The 22,413-nt window shown below is 38.4% G+C and overlaps 3 protein-coding genes across 3 annotated transcripts; all 3 read right to left on the bottom strand.

The window, feature by feature from the left end:
• Positions 1-9,064: 9,064 nt before the first annotated feature.
• si:cabz01093077.1 (C-C chemokine receptor type 2) lies at positions 9,065-11,864 on the bottom strand. The gene is made up of 3 exons (XM_033981490.2): positions 11,729-11,864; positions 11,348-11,520; positions 9,065-9,842 (listed from the first exon to the last, which is right to left on the bottom strand). The coding sequence occupies exons 1-3, from the start codon at positions 11,862-11,864 to the stop codon at positions 9,114-9,116; spliced, it is 1,038 nt and encodes a 345-aa protein (XP_033837381.1). The 3' UTR covers positions 9,065-9,113.
• A 2,824-nt stretch (positions 11,865-14,688) lies between these two features.
• LOC117384201 (C-C chemokine receptor type 2-like) lies at positions 14,689-16,876 on the bottom strand. Its single transcript, XM_033981489.2, has 3 exons — positions 16,870-16,876; positions 15,845-16,000; positions 14,689-15,579 (listed from the first exon to the last, which is right to left on the bottom strand). Exons 1-3 carry the CDS (start codon positions 16,874-16,876, stop codon positions 14,690-14,692), a joined length of 1,053 nt encoding a protein of 350 aa, XP_033837380.1. The 3' UTR covers position 14,689.
• A 1,727-nt stretch (positions 16,877-18,603) lies between these two features.
• Positions 18,604-21,369, bottom strand: LOC117384200 (C-C chemokine receptor type 5-like). Its single transcript, XM_033981488.1, has 3 exons — positions 21,282-21,369; positions 19,571-19,699; positions 18,604-19,493 (listed from the first exon to the last, which is right to left on the bottom strand). Exons 1-3 carry the CDS (start codon positions 21,367-21,369, stop codon positions 18,604-18,606), a joined length of 1,107 nt encoding a protein of 368 aa, XP_033837379.1.
• Between the last annotated feature and the right edge of the window lie 1,044 nt (positions 21,370-22,413).

Raw genomic sequence — 22,413 nt, 5'->3', positions numbered from 1 at the left:
ATTAGGTGAAACTTAAGAGCAGCTGCAAAATGAAGGTGGGCTTTCACATATTGGTTTGTATTTGGTTTGTGTTGTTTCCCTTTGACACACGAAGCCACACATCTGAGTTTAAACCACAGTCCAAATATATCTCAGTAAAGTGCTAAAATGTTGAAAAAGTATCTGATCTCTATAATAATGTTGTTTACTCATCAGAAACATAGAGGGTTTTTTTTCATTCACTCATCCTGCATATTTAGGTTGAGTTTCTCATTTAAATAGAACAAACTCAACACTCTATTCCACCTTCTGATGTCATGTGGTAATACAGGAAGTGCTCCACTATGTTTTAATCTCTCAAGCTAAAGCCTGGTTGTTACTTGGATGGGATACACAGAGAATAAATGTTCACTATCATTGTATTCCTGAGTTTTACTGCCATAATTCTGATTTATATTTTATTTAAATAATGTTAATGTTAATAATATGTTATATGGTATTTTAGTGTTTTTATTTTGGTAGTGAGGTAGGAACTGTTGTTTTTTTGTTTGGTTCCGCTCGACCGCTGAAAGGGGACGCACGCCTGGTTTTTACCTGAAAAGTGTGGCGTGTATGCAAGGTATATTAAAGTTACACAAAGTTAATCAAAGTAAAGCTCATTCTACCTCCTAAATTTGGGTCAGCCGGCGAGGTATGTGTTTGTAGTTTCATGTGTTATTTTATGTCTTTAATTATTATATTTCTAATTGTAATTTATGTAAATAATTTAGTTCGTCGGTGGTTTGGTGGTTTGACGGCGATGGTGATATTGTTGGCATCTACAATGAAGTTTGCACTTGTATCAATTAAAAATTCATCCAGCCATCAGTAAAAGAACTCTTTATTGACACGAGGAGGTGGCGTGATAGTCGAACTCGGACCTGCATGATTCTCTGCCTTCTGGTGGTGACTTCGTGTCATTTCAACAAGACCACGCTGCTGCGAATTTTAATGTTACGTTTGGAAAAGTGACAAAGTAAGGAGAAACTACAAGGAACTGCATTAAGCCAGACAACAACTGCACAAAGGGGTAATAAAAAGAGAATTCATGCATATCAAGTTTAAAGCTTTAATTAAGTCAAGATAACAAGTTAAAAACTACAAGCACTAAGTTCATAAAGTATCAAGAAGAATAAATATGTTTGAAATCAGTGAAATTCATAATGAAGGAGCTGTTGTAGATGAGGCAGCAGATACAGACCAAGTGGATGAAACTTGTTTAGAGCAAACTGTGCAGGCAGATCCTCGCAGAAGTGAAAGGCCTTGGATACTGTCAGAAAAAGGGAAAGAATTCCATAAAGATAAGTTACAAGGACTGCAACTTCGCTTTGATAGCATTTATGACAGATGGAAGGCATTGAGTAAAGTTGCTAAAAAATCTGTACTAAAGAAGGATCCGGATGATGTTCTTCAAGGACACATGAGCATTATTCAAAGAGAGCTGAACGAACTGAACCTTGTTTATGAGGAATATCGCTCCATTGAAGGTCCACCTCATGAAATGCGTTCCGGATTAGACAAGTGCATATCAGTAACCAAAATTGTTCTGCAGAACACTAAATCTCACATTGAAGGAGCAAAGGAAGAAGAAATCATATGGCCTGATGTCATTTCAATATTTGCATCTTCTACCACCACAAGTGTCTCACTCTCAGGTTGTAACCATTCCAAAGCTGTTACCGTAATCTCCAATGCGTCTTCTGTAAAAAGACAAGAGGCTGCTACAGAGTATGAAGCTACAAAGACTGTTCTGAAAATAATGACAGAACAAGAGAGACACAGAGAAAAGATTCTGCAAGTAGCTGCACTGTCAGAGTGCCTCCAAGAGGAAAAGGAGGAAACTGAACGCAAGATTAAAAGACAACAAGAGAAGGCAGCCATATTAAAGAAACAGCAAGAAGAAAGTGCTGCAAGGAAAAGGTCAGTTGAGGATTTGAAAAGAGAAATAGAACATCTGGAAAACCTGAAAAGACTCAATGCTGCTAAAGCTAAACTGCAAGTTTATGATGAAGACTACTTTTCAGTAAAGCAAGAATCTGTCACTCATGACAATCACCCAGTATATGAACAGATAACGGAGCACTACTCACACCCACAGAGAGACTCTAATAGCACTCACGAGAGCACAGGTGAGCTAGTGAAAGTTTTGGCAGAAGCTATGTCAGCAAATAGACTACCTATTCCAGAGCCCTCAGTATTTAGTGGAGATCCACTTAAATTTAAGCATTGGAAATCATCTTTCCAGACTAATAGAGAGAAAAAACATACCCAGTGCAGAAAAGATATTCTTCCTACAAAAGTATGTAGGTGGACCTGTTAAAGAAGCTTTAGATGGTTATTTTCTTCTTGGCTCTGAAAACTCATATGAGGCAGCATGGCTGTTAAGATGTTTTGGACAGAAGTATTTCTTCATAATTGGGAAAAATGATCCTTAATCAAATCGAGTATTCAGTCTCTGCTCAGCATATTTATTTAATACAACTTCTGTACGGCGCAACAGCGGCCATACAGTGTGAGCGCCACATGGAGAGAAGAGCGCGCAATAACAGACATCACATCCTGTTTACAAAATAAAACAATTATGCTTACACAGGGAGTAAGAGCGCTGCTTTTATGAACAATGCTTAACAATGGCATATGCTCAATGAACGTTATGGTGAGCCATTTGTCATTGCAAAGGCATTTAGAGACAAGATGCATTCCAGGCCAAAGATTACCGGCAAAGATAGTACAGATCTAAGAAAGTTTGTAGACTTTTTACAAAGCTGTCAATCTGCAATGGTCCACAATATCAATCTGAACATCCTTGATGATGGACTAGAGAACCAAAGACTCACTGCTAAACTACCTGACTGGTTAAGTAACAGATGGAACAGAAAGGCCACAGAGTACCAACTAGAGCACAAGCAGTTTCCACGCTTCAGCTATTTTGTGACATTCCTATCCATGGAGGCAAGTATTGCATGTAATCCTATTACATCATATGAAGTTATAAGACAGAATGACTTTGATAAACCAAAGACAAAGCCTCCACTCCCAATTAAGAGACAAGACACAGTTAAATTCTTCACAACTAGCACAAATGAGAAAGGCACGCTCTCCTGTTTGTTCTGTAAAAGGGTAGGACACAGCTTACACAAGTGTCGCAAGTTTACCGAGAAACCAGTCACAGAAAGAGTCAAGTTTATTCAAAGTGAAAGACTGTGTTTTGGCTGTTTAAACAGTGGTCATCAATCCAAAGCCTGCAGTAACAGGATAATATGCAGCACATGGTCCAAACCTCATCCCACATGTCTGCATGAAGAAAGACAAAGACAAGACACCAAAAAAGAATCACCCAAAGAACAACAAGTAAGTGAACAAAACGAGACCAAGCCACAAGTAACACAGTCACTGAGAGCACTTCCGACAGAGTAACTCATGAAAGCAGTAACACACAGACCTCTGCCATAGTGCCCGTGTATTTGTCCACACAAGGTGATCCAAATAAAGAAGTGCTGGTTTATGCTCTGCTAGATACACAGAGTGATTCTTCTTTTATTTTGAATGAAATAGCAGACAATTTGGATACAACCAAAACTCAAGTCAAACTTAAACTATCCACAATGTCATCCAAGAAAACTTCGGTGCGTGCACAAGATTGGAAACCCTAAGAATAAGAGGACTGTTTTCTACAAAGAAACTCACTGTGCCAGTAGTTTCCACACGTGACTTTATACCTGCAATTCGTAGTCACATTCCTACTCCAGACACTGCAAGGGCATGGACACACTTGGAGCATCTCGCTGAACATATTGCTCCACCATTGGACTGTGAAATAGGACTCTTGTTAGGATACAACTGCCCACAAGCTTTGATGCCCAGAGAAGTTGTTTGTGGTGAAGAAAACCAACCCTTTGCTCAGAAAACAGATTTAGGTTGGAGTATTGTTAGTTACTGTGATTCCAGTGACACAGTGATGCGATTGGAGTAAGTCACCGCTTCATTGTAAAGCAAGTTATACCAGAGACTGAGTTGAATACCAAGGTAAAGAGTGAAGTTCATTACATCTGCAAGACACAAATAAAAGAGTTAACATTCCCAGATGTACTCAAAGCACTTAAAGCAGACTTTATAGAGAGAGCAGTGGAAGAGACAAGCATTTCACAAGAAGACCTCCGCTTCCTAACAAGGCTAAAAGAAGGAATCAAACACAAGCAGGACGGACATTATGAAATACCACTGCCCTTCAAAGGTGACAGACAAAACCTTCCAAATAACATTTCAAGTGCAATGCAACGTTTAAACAGTCTTGAACGGAGATTTAAGAAAGACCAAAGGTACTACATGGACTACGTAAAGTTTATGGAAGACATCATCTCACGTGGAGATGCAGAGAAGGTACCAGAGAAAGAACTTTGTAATAGTCCTGCCTGGTATATCCCGCACCATGGGGTATACCACCCGCAAAAGCCCACTAAGATACGGGTAGTGTTTGACGCTTCTGCACAATACCAAAACGCTTCACTGAACGAACACCTTCTTACAGGGCCCGACCTCACAAATACATTGGTGGGAGTACTCTGTAGGTTCAGAAAGGGCTCAGTTGCAGTAATGTGTGACGTGGAACATATGTTTCACCAGTTCCATGTGAGACCTCAAGACCAGGACTATTTACGCTTTCTATGGTGGGAACATGGTGATTTAAGCACTCCGCCCTCTGTCTACCGCATGAAGGTTCACCTTTTTGGCGCGGCCTCGTCACCTGGCTGTGCTAACTTCGGCTTAAAGCATGTAGCCACACAAGGTGAAGACAAGTTTGATCCAGGTACAGTTAAATTCATTCAAAGGAACTTTTATGTAGATGATGGACTTGTTAGTATGATGTCAGAAGAAGAAGCAATACAACTAGTCAAAGAAGCAAGAGAGCTTTGTGGCACAGGTAAACTACGACTCCATAAGTTCATATCAAACAATGAAAATGTGTTAAAATCATTACCCAAACATGAGTGTGCTGAAAGTCCTAGACCTAGCATTTGGAGAGCCACTCATGGAAAGAGTCCTTGGTGTACAGTGGTGTGTGTCTTTTGATGAGTTTCAGTTGAGAATAACAGTGAAAGAGCACCCTATGACACGGAGAGGAGTCCTGTGCACAGTAGCTTCAGTGTACAACCCATTGGGATTTGTAGCACCATTCATCTTAAAGGGGAAGCAAATCCTACAACAGTTATGCCAAGAGAAAGCTGGATGGGATGAACCACTCTCGGACCAACTCCGGATGCAGTGGGAATACTGGCTTCAATATCTTCAGAACTTGTCAAAGGTGAGAATGTAGAGATGTCTCTTACCTGCAAACAGTTATTAAACAATGTGAACTGCACCACTTTTCGGATGCTAGTGTTACAGGCTACGGACAGTGTAGTTACCTCAGAACTGTTACGTCCAAAAGGGATGTCTATTGTGCCCTAGTAATGGGAAAGTCACGAGTCGCCCCTACTAAAGTCACTACTGTCCCTAGACTCAAGTTAACAGCTGCAGTAGTTGCAGCAAGGACAAGTGTCATGCTCAGAAATGAACTGGAGATAAGTGACCTCCAAGAAAATTTTTGGACTGATTCTAAAGTTGTGTTAGGTTACGTGAATAATGATGCAAAGAGATTTCAGGTGTTTATGGCAAATAGGATTCAAAGAATAAAGTCACTAACAGACCCACAACAGTGGCATCATGTGCCATCTGAAAGTAACCCTGCTGATCATGCATCAAGAGGTTTAAATGTTCAGCAGCTCCTCAACTCAAACTGGTTTAAAGGTCCAGAGTTTTTGTGGCAAAGTGAGCTACCCATTGAAAATGTCCAAGTTACTGAACTCATGCCAAATGATCCAGAGTTAAAAACAGTGCATGTGCTCAAGACAAACGCATATCAAGAGCAAAGAACAATATTAGATCGCCTCACAAAATTCTCAGACTGAAGAAGAGCTGTTAAGGCCATTGCTCGTTTAAGTAAATTTGTGAAGGACTTTAAAGGTGTCACACAAACACATGGTGACAACACAAGTATTCAGGACAGACAAGAAGCAGAGCTGTTTATAATAAAACTGGTACAAGACAATGCATTTTGCAGAGAAATCCAAAGTTTCTCTCAAGGAAAGGAAATCCAGCTCCAAGATAAGACACCCAAGCTGTTCAGATTAAGCCCTTTTGTTGATGAGCAGGGAGTACTCAGGGTGGGAGGACGTTTAACCAGATCTAGCCTTCACCCACATGTCAAACATCCCGCCATCATACCAAAGTCAAGTCATTAACTGTAGAGAACCTTAATGATCCAACTAGTGTTGAACCTCTGACTCCCAATCATATTCTCATGATGAAATCCAACATTATACTGCCCCCTCCTGGTGAGTTTGTAAGCCAAGACCTGTACCTAAGAAAGAGATGGCGCCAATTTCAATTTCTCACAAATGAATTCTGGACGCGGTGGAAGAAGAAATATCTTCTCAATCTTCAGCAACGACAAATATGGCAAAAGGACAAGAGGAACACAAAGGTTAATGACATTGTTATTCTTCAAGAGGATAACTCACCAAGGAACAAGTGGAAGCTTGCACGAGTAACAGAAGTGTATCCGAGCGCTGATGGACGAGTGAGGAAAGTCAAGCTGCTACTAAGTGACTCGACCCTGGATAAGGCTGGAAAAAGGTCATAAAACTGTATTTTTACTTGAGGCAGAGTAATGCTTATAAATTGTTATTGTTGTAATATGTTTGAGAAATCACAATAGTTATGTGATTTGGTGGGAGTTTTACTGCCATAATTTTGATTTATATTTTATTTAAATAATGTTAATGTTAGTAATATGTTATATGGTATTTTAGTGTTTTATTTTGGTAGTGAGGTAGGAACTGTTGTTTTTTTGTTTGTTTTTTTTGTTCCGCTCGACCGCTGAAAGGGGACGCACGCCTGGTTTTTACCTGAAAAGTGTGGTGTGTTTGCAAGGTATATTAAAGTTACACAAAGTTAATCAAAGTAAAGCTCATTCTACCTCCTAAATTTGGGTCAGCCAGTGAGGTATGTGTTTGTAGTTTCATGTGATATTTTATGATTTAGTTCGACGGTGGTTTGGTGGTTTGACGGCGATGGTGATATTGTTGGCATCTACAATGAAGTTTGCACTTGTATCAATAAAAGATTCATCCAGCCATCAGTAAAAGAACTCTTTATTGACACGAGGAGGTGGCGTGATACCTGACCAACACACTTCATGCACTTTCCCTCCAGTGTCCATGCACACTGATCTAAGAGTGTTTGTGAAAGCAAACCCTAACCTAATAATAAAAGGTTACTCAAATGTGTGAATGAAACTAAACACAATTGTAATAATTATGTCTACAAAACATAATGGAAGTATATAGTTGGCAAATGTAAAATTGAAAGAAAAAGGAATATTATTCAACAAATTTGAAAAAAGAGAAAGAACACTTAAAGCAAAGTTGTTTTATTTGTATGTTAATCATGAACAAAAGGCAAAAAATGCAGAGTGAGAGAACAGTACATCCCACTTCTTTAAAAAAAAAACCACAAAATACACACACATGCACACCTACATACACACATGCACATACATACATGCACATGCGCATACACACCTACACACACACACATGTTTATTTATTAAATATGGGACAGTGCACATTGATCAACATGTGTTAGTACAGCATGTAAAAGTGCCAGAGTTAGCCATGCAGTCTAATTTTCATCCGTAGTCCCATTGGCAGGTTGATGGCAAGACAAAAAAAAGGACATAGGCACAGAAAACATTCAGTCCATCACACATGACAAAGCACATTAAAGATCAGTGAATAATACTGTAGACATATTAGTAAAATTAGAACATGCTAAAAGCACGGCACATACAGCACATCACATTTGCTGTGATGCAAAAACACATACAGATTAGTTATGCTCACATGTCTGATTGTCCAGAAGCCACCGCTTCACAAATCTACTAAAACTATGGATAGAAGTCATATTCCTTATTTCTGTGAGATTCCAGGAGTGAGCGGCGTGAACTGAAAAGGCCGACTGTCCAAATTAAGTTTTTCTAAATGGAATTTTACAGTCTCCTCTGCTTGATGCTCGAGTGTTTGTGTTTAAATTCAACTGTATGAACTCTTTTAATGGGGGTGGAGCAAGACCATGGAGAGTTTTATAGACCAGAACAATGTCTGAATAAATAATTAAATTTTCCCAATTTAAAAAGTTATATTTCCCCAATTTTTTACAGTGATGATAGGAGTTTGATTTTTGATCTAGTGTTTTCAGACTCTGCTTGTAGAGCCTTTCTATGGGCAGCAGTGTGCTCTTGTTTGCCTGGCTCCAGCTCGTCAATCAGTAATTTATGAGACAGAATAGTGGCATTCACATAGAGTTTTGAGGCCTCTGTAGTTAAATTTCCTCTACTGTGTTTGAAGTTGACCAAATTAAATTTTATTATATATATATATATATATATATATATATATATATATATATATATATATATATATATATATATATATATATGCTTTTTAAATGATAATTGAGAGTCCATTGTGACACCTAAATACTTGTATTCTTGTACCACTTGTAGGGCTTGCCCATCCACCATAACTACTGGATCCCTCTCTCTATTTGCAGATTTAGAGAAAAAATAAACTAAAATAAAATGCACACACACGCGTACCCACACACATGCACACCTATACACACATGGACACACACACACCCGCACACACACACACATCTACACACATGCACCTACACGCACACACACACATGCACACCCCTACACACATGCACACACACCCCTACACACCCATGCACACACACACACCTACACACACACACACAAACATTATTTGTTAACCACAAAGAAAATCATAAAGGTTTGTTTTATGATTAAGTGAAGAGACAACTTGGTTCTTAGTCCACTGAAGAGAGTGAAGAGGAGGAAGGCGGAAAAGGCTGATGGTGCTGCTGCAGTGGAGAATGTGTATAGTTTGTTTTTTAATCCTATAAATAGTGGCTTTACTCATTTTCATAGTTAACACCTGTTTTATAATACTGGTTTTGCGGTGAGCTCATTGTACTGAGGACTGAGGACGATTAATACTCACAGTGTTAGTGGTCTCTTTCTCTGTTGTGTCTTTGTGACTAGACATTACACTTTTCTGTTCTCTCTTGTGAATACATCTCAGTAGTACACAACTCACTGACTTCCTGAACTTCTCCCCCACAAAGGCATATATGATTGGGTTAACGCAGCAGTGCAACAGTGCAAAGATCTGACTCACCACAAGGGAGGCGTAGATTTTCTGGTCATCTAAACAGGTATTAAGAATGTCAAATAGCTGAAGCGTTTGTAGGAAGACAATAAGATTGTAAGGCACCCAACATATAACAAACATACACACAATGATCAATATTAGCTTCACTGCTTTGTACCGATTTGAATTCCTGGCTTTGGAAAGTACTATTAGGATTTTTATATAGCAGAATAACATGATTGGCAGGCAAACTAACAGAGTGACAATGTTCTCACTAAAGTTTCTAAATTTCTTCCAGAAGTTCACACTGTAATCTGGATACAGTGGTCCACACTTAAGATATACAGGGCTATCATCTTCCTCCATGTTGGCAAATATGACCTGGGGGATTGCCATGACGATGGATATGCTCCAGATTATGATGCTGATGATAATTCCATAGTGGAGTGAGCGGGCTCTCATGGCTGCCACAGCATGGACAATGGCCAAATAACGGTCAACACTCATAAAGGTGACAAACAGGGTTCCACTGTACAGGCCCAACTGGAAAAAAGAGGGATAAACATGTATTGAATATGTCTACAGCCATAAGGATGCCCAATCTCATCTGATTTCTGAATCTTAGGAGGATTTGAGTCTTGATGCCACAATACTGACCAATTATCGACCCATCTCAAATCTGCCATTTTTAGGCAAAATCCTTGAAAAATGTGTTTACTAACAGCTTATTAACTTTCTCCAAATGAACAACTCCTTTGATGTTTTTCCAGTCAGGTTGTAGACCCGACCACAGCACTGAGACTGCTCTTATCAAGGTGACAAATGACATCCGCCTGAACACTGATGCAGGCAAAGTCTCAGTCTTGAGCCTGTTAGATCTGAGCGCTGCTTTTGATACCGTCAATCATGGGATCCTTACAGAGACTAGAGGACTGGGTGGGCATCTCTGGTATGGCACTAAACTGCTTCAAGCCCTATCTAGAAAACAGGGAGTACTTTGTTGAAATTGGAAATTGTGTCTCAGATAAAATGTTCCTGACCTGTGGGGTCAATCCTGGGACCCCTGTTGTTCAATGTCTACATGTTGCCGTTAGGCCAGTAAATACGCAGCAATAATGTGTCCTATATATCATATAACTATGCAGATGACACTCAGATCTATGTCTCACTGGCAGCAGGTGAATATGGACCAGTGGATTCACTCTGCCACTGCATCCAACAGATCAGTGTGTGGATGTAAAACAACCTTCTCCAGCTAAACTCAATCAAGATAGAAGTCATAGTCTTTGGCCCACAGAAACATAGAGAAAGTGTTAGTAGTCACCTCCAGGCTCTCTATCTAAAACCTTCAAATCAGGCTAGAAATCTGGGGGTACTGTACTTTTATATGTGACATGAAATACATGTATTAAATTAAGGCAATTAACTAGATCTAATTCATTTATCCATTTGGTTGACATGAAGCTGATAAACAAGACCAAACAAATGTGTAGAATTGAAAAAATATTTAACTTAAAGTTAAATCTTTAAACTTTGTTTTAACTATTCCTAGTACTTCTGTGAATGAGGAAGTGAACTGTCCAATCAGAGCTCTCCTGCAGGAGTCTTATTCAGTTAAGAATAAAACCTGCTCTGGACCAGGTCCACAGAGTGAGATACCATGGTGACTGACTGAGGGTTTAGGTTAACTCTCTCAGTGAAACTGAAAACTCTTTTCAGGCTTAACAAAGTCTGAGTTTGGACTAAACCTGCTCCTTTAAACAGGGCCGATGTATATTACATATGTTTACATGCACTATCCCCACCAAATAAACAGATAATTGCATACATAAACAATAGTAAAGCAATACACTTCATTGCTTATGTAGGACATATGTCCATTGCACCTTAGAATGAAATTTACATAGGCTACATGGTGAGGTAGTACATGTGTATTTATTTATTCATTTATTCATTTGTTTGGTTGTTTATTTTTATGTTTATTTTATGTGTAAACTACGTATGTATATGTTTGTGAAAGACCATGTGTAGCATTATTGATTCTTCACCTGATAAACTCCTGTGATAACTTTACATGAGATGAGGCTCTGTGAGTTTGTGACCCACAGTGGCAGGGAGGCAGCGAATATGAGATCTGAAGAAGCCAGATTCAGAAGACACACATCCGTCACGGTCTTCAGCTTTATGTGTCGGAGAAGAACCCACAAAACCATGGCATTCCCTGATTAAGAATTAAAACAGTAATGTCAGTAAGTAAAGACTATGAATGAATATCTGCAACAATTAAATATGCCAGATTATAGTCCCAGACAAAAAGACAATAAATACTAAGACTCAGTAACAAAAGAACAACAATTTTAAGGTTGCCACAATATCTAATTCACAGAGGGAAAAGTTTGAACTTTAAAAATTATTGGAGTTGTACCTACCCAGCACACCAAAAGTGAACAAAATGTAGAGAAGAGCTGGTTGTGCACTGAAGTCATGACTGGGGTAACATGTGTTGTTGTCATATGTTGTGTTGTAATCATAGATGTATTCAGTGTCATTTTCAGATGAGTTCATATTGATCTGAAAGAAAAACAAATGAAGCAAAAAACTGCATAGCATACCCAGGTGGCAGATTTCCTGTTTTTAATGTTCCAGCAAATAGCCTTACGTACACTGTATGTATGGAAGCATCTTTTTCAATGGCTGTGACAATTCAGGCTTTTTGTTTCTGGTCTTCTTCTGTCAGCCCAAAATTACTACCACTAGCAATAATGTAGCATCTAGTGATCTTATGGGATAATACCACTGGACCAGGTTGGCCAATCCAATTACAAGTAATAGCTTTAGTGTTGATTTTGAAGATTGTTCAGATAAAGAACAACTATCCAACGACTGCTATTTGCTGATACTTTATTTCCTTTTTGTAAGAAAAATAAAACACAACCACAGGGATATAGTAATTATGCCCTTAAAGTGCATATGACAGGTTCACGTTTGATACAATTTTACTTGAGTAATTGGTAATTGTGTATTTTTGTACCTGCTGTCCTTTACAAATCGTTTACAGTTTTGTTTCAGTTAGTCTGGGGTAGTCTGTATGTTCCATCTGAAGTTCTTGTGCAAGCAGACTTACTGTTTTTATTCTTTTTGTTTTGTATGTCCTGTTTTATTATTACGCCACTTCCCTGTGCAAAATCCATTCCTTGTTTACCAGAATATCATATTACATCCAATCTTGTTTTAAGTGAATTCATTTGCTTGTGTTATGGCAGTGCTTTGCTGTGCATCTGAGATGGGTTGAAGTGAACTGTGTGCGGTGTTTTCCAGCGCCCTGGTCCGTCTTAGGGTGTTTTGGATTTAGTCGGATTGTAACTTTAATATTTGTAAAACACGAACGGATAAAAGGGTACTGGGGACACCCAGTATCTCCTTGTTAAAATAAATAATATGTTAGCTTTATTTCTGAGTGTGTGTTTAGTTATATTACCTCTTTCCACTAACATCATTACATTTATAGTTCATTAAAATGTAGCCTAGTTTGTTGTTAAGATATTCCATTAGAACTCAGTGCTACTTCCTGCATTTAACATTTTGTTTCAACTTCAAAACATCAACATCAACATCAAACTGACACTTAACTGATGCAAATCTATACTAAACATTCACCACAGGTATTACCCAACAAACCAAGGAATTACAAAATAATGATAACTTGTAATGTTGTAACAAAGCTTGTGAAATAATGTTCAGATTGATTTGTTATTGTTATCTGATAATAATTACAGTGGCTTTAATTGAGAATCATCCATTATCCAGCCTTACAGGTACTCTAAATATTTTAATATAAATATAAATATAAATATTCTAATTTAAATATATATTTTTAGTACTTGGTCAGTCATCCAGATCTTTCAGTGCTCCATCAAGATTTAATATAATGTTGACCTGTTGTTCTGCTGCTTGTCATCGGTGAAATATAGATAAACTTTAAATAGATGTTGTTTAAAGCTATGGAAATATTTTTTATTTGTGGACTTCCTCTTCAAACAAATGTAGGCACATTGATACTATTTCCAGACACAATCTCATATCACTGGGCTATTTCTAATAATAAAGGCATAATCAACCCAAAAGCCATGTAGATTACACAGATAGTCTTGTGCTTCTGTGATTACCACAGCCAACCATAATCAAAAGCATGTAATCTTTTTGAAATCACATCTTTTCAGAGCAAACAACAGTTCAGTCTTCTAGCTAAACACAACAAAAGGCTTACCAGTTAGTCCTCCTTCCTGTGTCGAATCCTGTTGTGTTAAATGCAAGATCCACTACACTTTTTCTCTGCATTGTGCTCACTGAAGGCGTGCGGCTTCTCAGAAATTACACCTGCATCAGTGAAAAGTGTGACCCAAAATAACAGTGAACACAGACAGACACAAGTTTGGATATGCTGTAACACTTGCTCGTCTTCATGGAGATGTTATTTCTGCATTGTTACACACTATATCATTAAATTTATCTCTCTTGAATTTGTTCAGTTACATTATATTTCTCAAATATCCCTTGAAAAACTTGCAGTCTTACTGTGAGTGTGGCTGGTTCTCCAGATGTGAATTACAAATTGTATTGGTGGTGACGCCTGTTTGTGATTTAGATAGTGGCGTTAAGGTTGTAATGTGGAATATTCCAGGCAAAGTAATAACTTTTCAAGAGGCAAACAGAAAGTTACATGTTGCACCTTGTTACAACTCTGCTAGGATCAGGGAGGTAACAAAAAAACAAGATGTTAAAATGGTATGAATCAATTTTTTTTTATCACATCAGTGTAAAAAGTAAATTAACAATGTCATAAAAAAGGGTTATTTACAAGGTTAACACAGATTAAACTAAGAAAAGCAAATGATCAAAAACTACAAACTTGCAATAGGCAAAACGCATATCCTAAATATTTGACCCCGCAAAAGTAAGAATTTCTAAATGTGTTTGACTCTACTGAAGAGTTCCATCGACCATTCAGTTTTTTGGATGTTTTGTTCTGTGTTTGATTGTTTTGCTTTGTCCTAGTCAAAATTTATAAAGAATATAAATAAGAAATACTAATGCCAACAGTTGCAAGATAGTTGCAAGATACTCTGAGTGACACCTAACTCAAACTCATTTGCCAATTCTGCATTTTTTATGGACATAAACTAATAAAAATGCAGAAAAGGAGGAACAAATATTAATATTTTTATGTGTGCATGTAAACTTGCAAGTAAAAATAATAATAATACAATTTAAGAAATGTATGTACACAAATTGGCTTCCTGTAAAGACGGAACGATGACAAGTAAAATGAGAACAGGAAACCAACTGTTTGATAAACAGTACACAGCAAAACCACTGCTTGTATCTGCATGTCACATGACTGAGGTAGTGAATGAGGTCCGAGACATTACTGAACTCATTCTGAATGAACCATCTGATCTGTGTCTGCTGGAGGGGGCCCACGGCAACAGCTTCCTCAACATCATCAGGGAGCGCCTCATGAACTTCTGCCCTGCAAAGGCGTAGATGATGGGGTTCAGACAGCAGTGGCTGAAGGCCAGAGTCTCTGTCACTGTGGTGGAGAGTATAAGGTTTGTGTCCAGTTCACAGCTGTCTGTCAGTGTACCTTCAAATCGCAAGAAATCCAGAAATAAAGTAATGTTATACGGAGCCCAGAAAAGAAAGAATGCCACCACGATGCAGATGATGAGCTTGACAATGCGGCGTTTCTGTGTACTCCTTATTTTCATCAGAGTAGGGATGATCCTGGAGTAACACACCACCATCACAGTAACAGGAAGCACAAGACCCAGGATATTGGTGGAAAAGATGTTATATTTAATCCAAGTTCTGTCTTCTGGGCTGTATTCACAAGCAACACGTTCTATGACCACTTGTGTGAAGATAAAGGCTGGCAGTGATATGCAGAAGCTCAGAGCCCACACACATGTGGTCATAACCATCCCAGTTTTCATAGAACGGTATTTGGAGGCTTTCTGCACATGTTGAATGAGCACATATCGATCCAGAGTCATGGCCACCATGAAGAAGGTGCTGCTGTAGAAGCCCACATTGTGCAGTCCTCCGCTGATGTGACACATGAAGTCTCCAAAGACCCAATGGGACACAGCGCTGTAGTGAGCGTATAGAGGCAGAGTGAGGAGGAACAGCAGGTCAGACACAGCCAGGTTCAACAGACACAGGTCTGTCAGGTTGGACCTGTGTAAGTGTTTCAGCACGACACACACCACCAGACCATTACCTGAGAGACACCGGGGGATATAGTCAGGGAGCACATTCCTAAAATACATTGTTTATCAGATCATTCGTTTCACACAATTTAAATGTTTTTTTTATCCTTCAAGGTCAGGTTTTGATGGTTAGCACAAATGATGGTCAAGAAGTGCCACCAATCCCTAGTAGTTTTATTCAAATAATGTAACAGCGAGGAAAGTATTTTATTATTAATAGTTTATATTTTATGCAGAATAAAATATGGACATATAAGGTTTCATAGGAGGACTAACCTGTGAACCCGAGGATGAACACCAAACTGTAGAGGAGTGGTAGAAACACACTGATGAAGTTGCTCACAGTCTCAGAATCACAGGGAGATTTGCTGTTGTTCTCAGAGTAATACTGGTAGTCGTAGTAAGAGTTGTTTAGAATAGTTGTGGCTTCAGCTGAATTTAGCACAAAAAAGTATTAAAATCCACTAAACCTTTCACAAAGTATTTAGTGCACTGAAGATCAAATAAGAGACAGAAAGTCACATGAATCTTTAGATTTATTATAGTACCCCTCAGTACTAATTTGGAACATGTTTTGGAAACATCACATATGCTCATCTTTGTTATCTCAGAGTTGTCTCAATAGTGTAATTCAGCAGATGATGCGCCCCTGTAGTATTATTATTGCCCAGACGCATATTACACTGCGTTTAACAATCACAACATAATATGGAGAGGCTTATTCAGTATGGTGGAGTAGTACAATATACGCTCATGTACTGGACTATCAAAAAGCCTTGGAATAAGAAATCCAAAGCAGATTACTGTTTGTCCCCGGGAATAAAATGTAGGCTACTTCAGATTTGTACTCCTGATACTTTTAAAGAGTAAATATTAAAATTATTCAGTTATTGGTTTAAGAATTAAATACTTTTACATATCCCATAACAGTAAAAGGAGCAGCACAATTCATACACAAGTAATTAAAAGTTACATAACAAGAAGAAGGGTGAATAAATAAATAAAAACAAAAATAATCATTATTTTAAAATACATTTTAAAAGAAAAGTGCAGATAAAATCCTTTCAGTCATACGCACAGCTCAACAGAAACGTTTTCAGTCTGGATTCAATCATTATCCGTGCAGAGATTTGACTCTATAGTATACTGTAGATAGTTTGTATAAAAGTTAAGGTATATTTCCCAGCTCACTATCTTTCCTGGAAAAGTATGGTTACTGTTCATTATTTGTTATCCATTCAGAATTTGTGAAAATAAATAATTTGGTTTATTTAAATTCTAAATGAAAAATAAATAAATACCTTCCATGATTCAGCTGGAGGTCCTCCTTTTAGACTTATAGGTGGTGTTGTATGCTGATAGGCCCTTGTGTTTGGGGACTGTAAGTGTATGTGTCATAAAAAAAGGACAAAAAAGCAGATGTAACAGTATTTCCGGCCTGCACGTGTTGCTAAATTAAGTGGTTATAGGCCAAATCTCATTTTAGAAAATACAGCTGTTCAGTGGCCTAAATAGACGTTGGGTTGTCACACATGCAACTATCACAATTCACATTTTAGTCCAAATTGAATAAGTACCATCACTGAGGGCAGCTAGGTCCAGATCCTGGCCTGCATTGATTCCTTCTTAAGTCTCCATTTAGTAATTTTGTATGATGAATGTATATAAATACAGGCCTATTGGTGATTACAATAAAATAATAATTGCTTTTGCTTAATCACAAATGATACAGTTTTGTGTTATAGTAGTGTGTGGTTCAATAATTTGCTGACCTTTTCTCAACCACATCTGCTGACAAACCAGTGACAAGCTGACTGTAAACGGTCTTAAAAATAAAGAAATAAATAAAATAACAAATATACTTTTAAAGATAGCAGACTTTTCATATTCCAGGACCTTTAGTTACATGGATAATGGACATATACAAGCAAATAGCCTAATGATTGATTGAATTCTAAAAGTCTGCAGTGTAACTGATTGCACACACATGATATCACAACATTCTAAACAGCCTGAAGTTTAAAATTTCCCAGAAATATGTCAGAATTCTAATGGTAAAAATGCTTATGTCAGACATGGTTTATCCCACACTGACAGCTCAGCGTATGAACATAGCCTCTACCAAATAATGTGATTCAACATTTGTAAGTTTTCAATGTAGTTATTTCTTTTAAAAACAGTGAATCTCCTATAAGGCAGAAAACCAGTGTTAAACAACAAGGACACTGCAAACTGCACGCACATGTAACACTGATAGTGACCTGTGGATCAGACAGTTATACTGAAAATTTTCTGTCCTTAAATAACATGCTTCTGAGTGAATTCGTGTGTTGAGGATATTAATTGTTGTGGAGTGAGTGTCCTTTATCTCCCCCTGTCTTTAGCTGCTCCATGGACAAAAATGAGGCAATAAAAACCAAAGAAACACATTTAAGTGATTATGTTACCCACAGTCCTGCCACTCAGTACCACTCATTCAGAATGTTGAGGAGCATTTTTCAAATAAAATTATGTCAGTGCATAACCTCTAGTTTAATTGTTTAAGGTAGGTTTGTTTGAAATTTTGCAACTACTTGCAACTAATACAATACTGAATAATACATACAAATATAAATAAATAAATAAATATTGTTTTCTACAGTATGGACAGGCAGTGGCACACTGGCCTTTTTTGCAGTTAGATTACTCTCTGCAGGATGTGGTAGGCCTAATAGTATGCAATATACTGCTCTCTGCTGGTCTTAGACAGGAGATATGGATAGCTTCAAAAGAACACAGTCTGTCTGTGTTTTGAATAATGAAATGTTTATCCATCAGCCTATTATCAGCAAGAAATCCACAACAAAACTACTGAATTGGCTTTATTTTACAGAAAAAAACACAAATGAAATAAGCTACTTTATGCCATGGAAAAACATATACATTTAAATGTCAATACAGAGCAACTGAAGTTCTCAAAAAATATGCAATACCACATAATTTAGGACATGTAGTACCCACCACACAACACACATAAAAAACAGCATATTTGCGTCTCACAAGACAGTGACTGAGGTCTGGGACACTACTGAACTCATTCTGAATGAACTGTCGGACCTGTCTCTGCTGGTGTGGGTCCACGACCGCAGCTTCCTCAACATCATCAGGGAGCGCTTCATGAACTTCTGCCCTGCAAAGGCGTAGATGATGGGGTTCAGACAGCAGTGGCTGAAGGCCAGAGTCTCTGTCACTGTGGTGGAGAGTATAAGGTTTGTGTCCAGTTCACAGCTGTCTATCAGTGTATCTTCAAATCGCAAGAAATCCAGAAATAAAGTAATGTTATACGGAGCCCAGAAAAGAAAGAATGCCACCATGATGCAGATGATGAGCTTGACAATGCGGCGTTTCTGTGTACTCCTTATTTTCATCAGAGTAGGGATGATCCTGGAGTAACACACCACCATCACAGTAACAGGAAGCACAAGACCCAGGATATTGATGGAAAAGATGTTATATTTAATCCAAGTTCTGTCTTCTGGGCTTTGTTCACAAGTAACACGTTCTGATGTGATTACCACTTGTGTGAAGATAAAGGCTGGCAGTGATATGCAGAAGCTCAGAGCCCACACACATGTGGTCATAACCATCCCAGTTTTCATAGAACGGTATTTGGAGGCTTTCTGCACATGTTGAATGAGCACATATCGATCCAGAGTCATGGCCACCATGAAGAAGGTGCTGCTGTAGAAGCCCACATTGTGCAGTCCTCCGCTGATGTGACACATGAAGTCTCCAAAGACCCAATGGGACACAGCGCTGTAGTGAGCGTACAGAGGCAGAGTGAGGAGGAACAGCAGGTCAGACACAGCCAGGTTCAACAGACACAGGTCTGTCAGGTTGGACCTGTGTAAGTATTTCAGCACGACACACACCACCAGACCATTGCCTGAGAGACACCGAGGGATATAGTCAGAGGAAATGGACTATTCACAGTAAAGATCAAAATGATCCCATGACACTCACCTACAAAACCAAGGATGAAGACCAAAAAGTAGAGAACTGGTAAAAACACTTTTGCAAAGTTACTCACTGACTCAGGCTCACAGGGAGTCTCCAGTCCAAAGTCATAGGAGGATGTGTTCTCTGGAAAAACTACATCAACAGTAAAACTCTTATCAATCAGCAAGAATTTATGAGAAAACACAATCGAACAGAATATCCATGTGATCATTTTAATTAAGAGTATTTACCAAAATAGTCACCTGCCATAGCTTTGTTGAGACTGTTTTTCTTATTGAAGTACAGATTCTGAATGAATAAAGTAAATCTTGAATCTGACTGACAGTGTAAGGTGTTGTCCAAGCTGCCAGTCCCTGTAATGAGTGATGGAGCACAGAGACACAGTGCAATGCAGAGACTTTTTGAGATCCTTATCAGAAGCCCACATCTCAATTTGCAAAACAGAAACGAACTGCATGAGAACCACTCAGCGTTCATATCAACACTGCAAAGAGAGAGGGGAAAAACACTGATTGACTGTGGTTTTAAAAGAGGCTAAAGACTCACAATAGAATGGTTTATAGGCTTAAAGTTATAGGCCTAAACCTTAACCCTTCATAAATTCATTATGAGGAAACAGAATTATGCATATTCATTTCTGCAATACTTAGTTAAGGGCATCGTATGCTGCCATAGGTTAAAAGTGTGGCCTAATCTACAACTATAGCCATGCTGTTTCCATTTACCTGTGCTCATTAACCCTGGAGAACCCAAGAATGTGTTTCTTCTTTGGAAAATTATGAACAATGCATTAAGTTACTGCTATAAGTTCACTGAAAACTGAAATATCCACTTTTTCAATTTACCATTCAACCATTTATTCCATAATTTAGGATCAGGGCCAAATTTGGCGTATTTTTTAATTTTTTTATTTAACCTTTATTTAACCAGGAAATTCCCGTTGAGATTACTCATCTCTTTTTCAAGGGAGTCCTGGCCAAGACAGCAGCACAGTTACATTACATTACACACACATATCAACACATCACAAAATGGATTCTTAAAAGCAATTACAAATCATAGACTTAATTTCCAAACCTTTCAACATAGATTTAAACTGAACTATTGAAGCCAGTTCTTGTAATTTCAAGACTCTTTGTAAATTATTCCATGTTGAAGGTGCGGAATATTGAAATGCCACTTTACCAGTCTCTGTGCGGACACTTGGGACAGAAAGAAAGCTTTATAATTTCAAAGAATCACAGTAACAAACACTGTCAATGCAAACTATTTTAAATTTAGGAAAATAATCAGTCAACCACACAGATACAATGAGACATAAGACAATATTCTTTTTTGATGTATTTGTTAGAACTTAATTTCAAATGTACAAACACACTTTGGCCAATGGAAACAAGAACACCATGGGTCTTTGCTTATCCAAAAATCTGTTCTGCTAGAGAGAGGAACTCACACTAGACATTGTGGTAGTCTTTGAAACAATTTCTTTTTTGTTGATGCAGAGAGGAGCTGCACATTTTTCACAGTGCAAGTTTCAGTTTTGAGGCCCTTGTACACAGCACATCGAAAGTAATTTTCCTGGACAGGCCACTAGGCGATTTGGTCGGAACGAACATCTGCACTCTTGGTGGTGGCAGGGAGAAGGGGTCAAGAGTTGGTGGCCTACCTCGCCTTCTTGCTGTGCCAACTTACACCAAGCCTTGAGCAACCAAACCCTGAAACTTGCGACGTTTGAGTACTTTTGATCCAGTGATTCCCTGTGCCTCACAGTCGTGCTGGTAAAGAAGCCATGTGTTGATCATCGCAACAGACAAGAAATGTCAGAAAAGTGCCATATATCAGTGACAGGTCCTAATGGGAAATATACAGCATGCAAGATGTGCATCCAGCATGTCAACTCCTCTGTCCAGGAGGCCATTGACACAGCAGCGTGCTCACACTTTGATCCTCATGAATGTGTATTCCCTTTGATGTACTGCCTTATACCACCAAATTTCCCTTTGTATGGCACCATCATCTCATCAATGGATTGTTTTTGGAGAGGAGCTATAGTCAGACATTGTCTCCGAAAAGAGTGAATGACAGAGAGTAGCAGGTTGAATCGGTTGCGACTCATTACATCTGCTATACAGGCCCATAACAAACTTCATTTTCCCAGTACTGACGTACTCCATACACTCAAAGCCTTTCTTTCACCACCTGTAAGCTTTTGCGGACAATTTTGCACAATTTGGCTCCATCTATTGGCTAGCAGCCTCGGCTAATGGCAGATTTTCATCACTGGACGAGTCGTTGTCTTGGGCAGAAGATTCACCAACATCACTTTCATGTGGTTGAAACAATTCATCAGAATTGCTATCGCTGTCCAATTCAGGGCCAAAGTCACTATCATCAGCTTAAAGTTGTTCCAATACTTTGTCTTACAGTGGAACTTTCCCTGTTGCATTTCCATGTCTTGAAAGGGGAGTGGCCATAGTCCCTAACAACATATAGGTATTTACTTTATTAGTCTCTGGCCCTGTACTACCGAGATGACTTAGTAAAATATTTGATACAAATGAATTTATTTCAAGGCTTTACAAATACAAGGCTGTCACCATTCTCCATCTACAAAGTCACTCAAAGAACCAAAGGGTTATTTTTGACCGATCGTTTTTTTGAACTTGCTCAGAATCGCTAATTTATCCAAAAAGAATATAAAATGTACCCCCCCCCCCCCAAAAAAAAACAAAAAAACAAAAAAACAAAAAAAACAAAAAAACAACAACACAATTTTACCAACCACTGGCTTGCTGACTTGCTGAGAAGACGATTTTGTTTGGGTAGTTTTCCAGCTCAAGAAAACA

Source organism: Periophthalmus magnuspinnatus, chromosome 16 (genome assembly GCF_009829125.3).
Source record: "Periophthalmus magnuspinnatus isolate fPerMag1 chromosome 16, fPerMag1.2.pri, whole genome shotgun sequence".
Lineage (NCBI taxonomy): Eukaryota > Metazoa > Chordata > Actinopteri > Gobiiformes > Gobiidae > Periophthalmus > Periophthalmus magnuspinnatus.
Note: the sequence above shows the minus strand (reverse complement) of the source record. Positions and strands in the feature narration are given on the sequence as shown.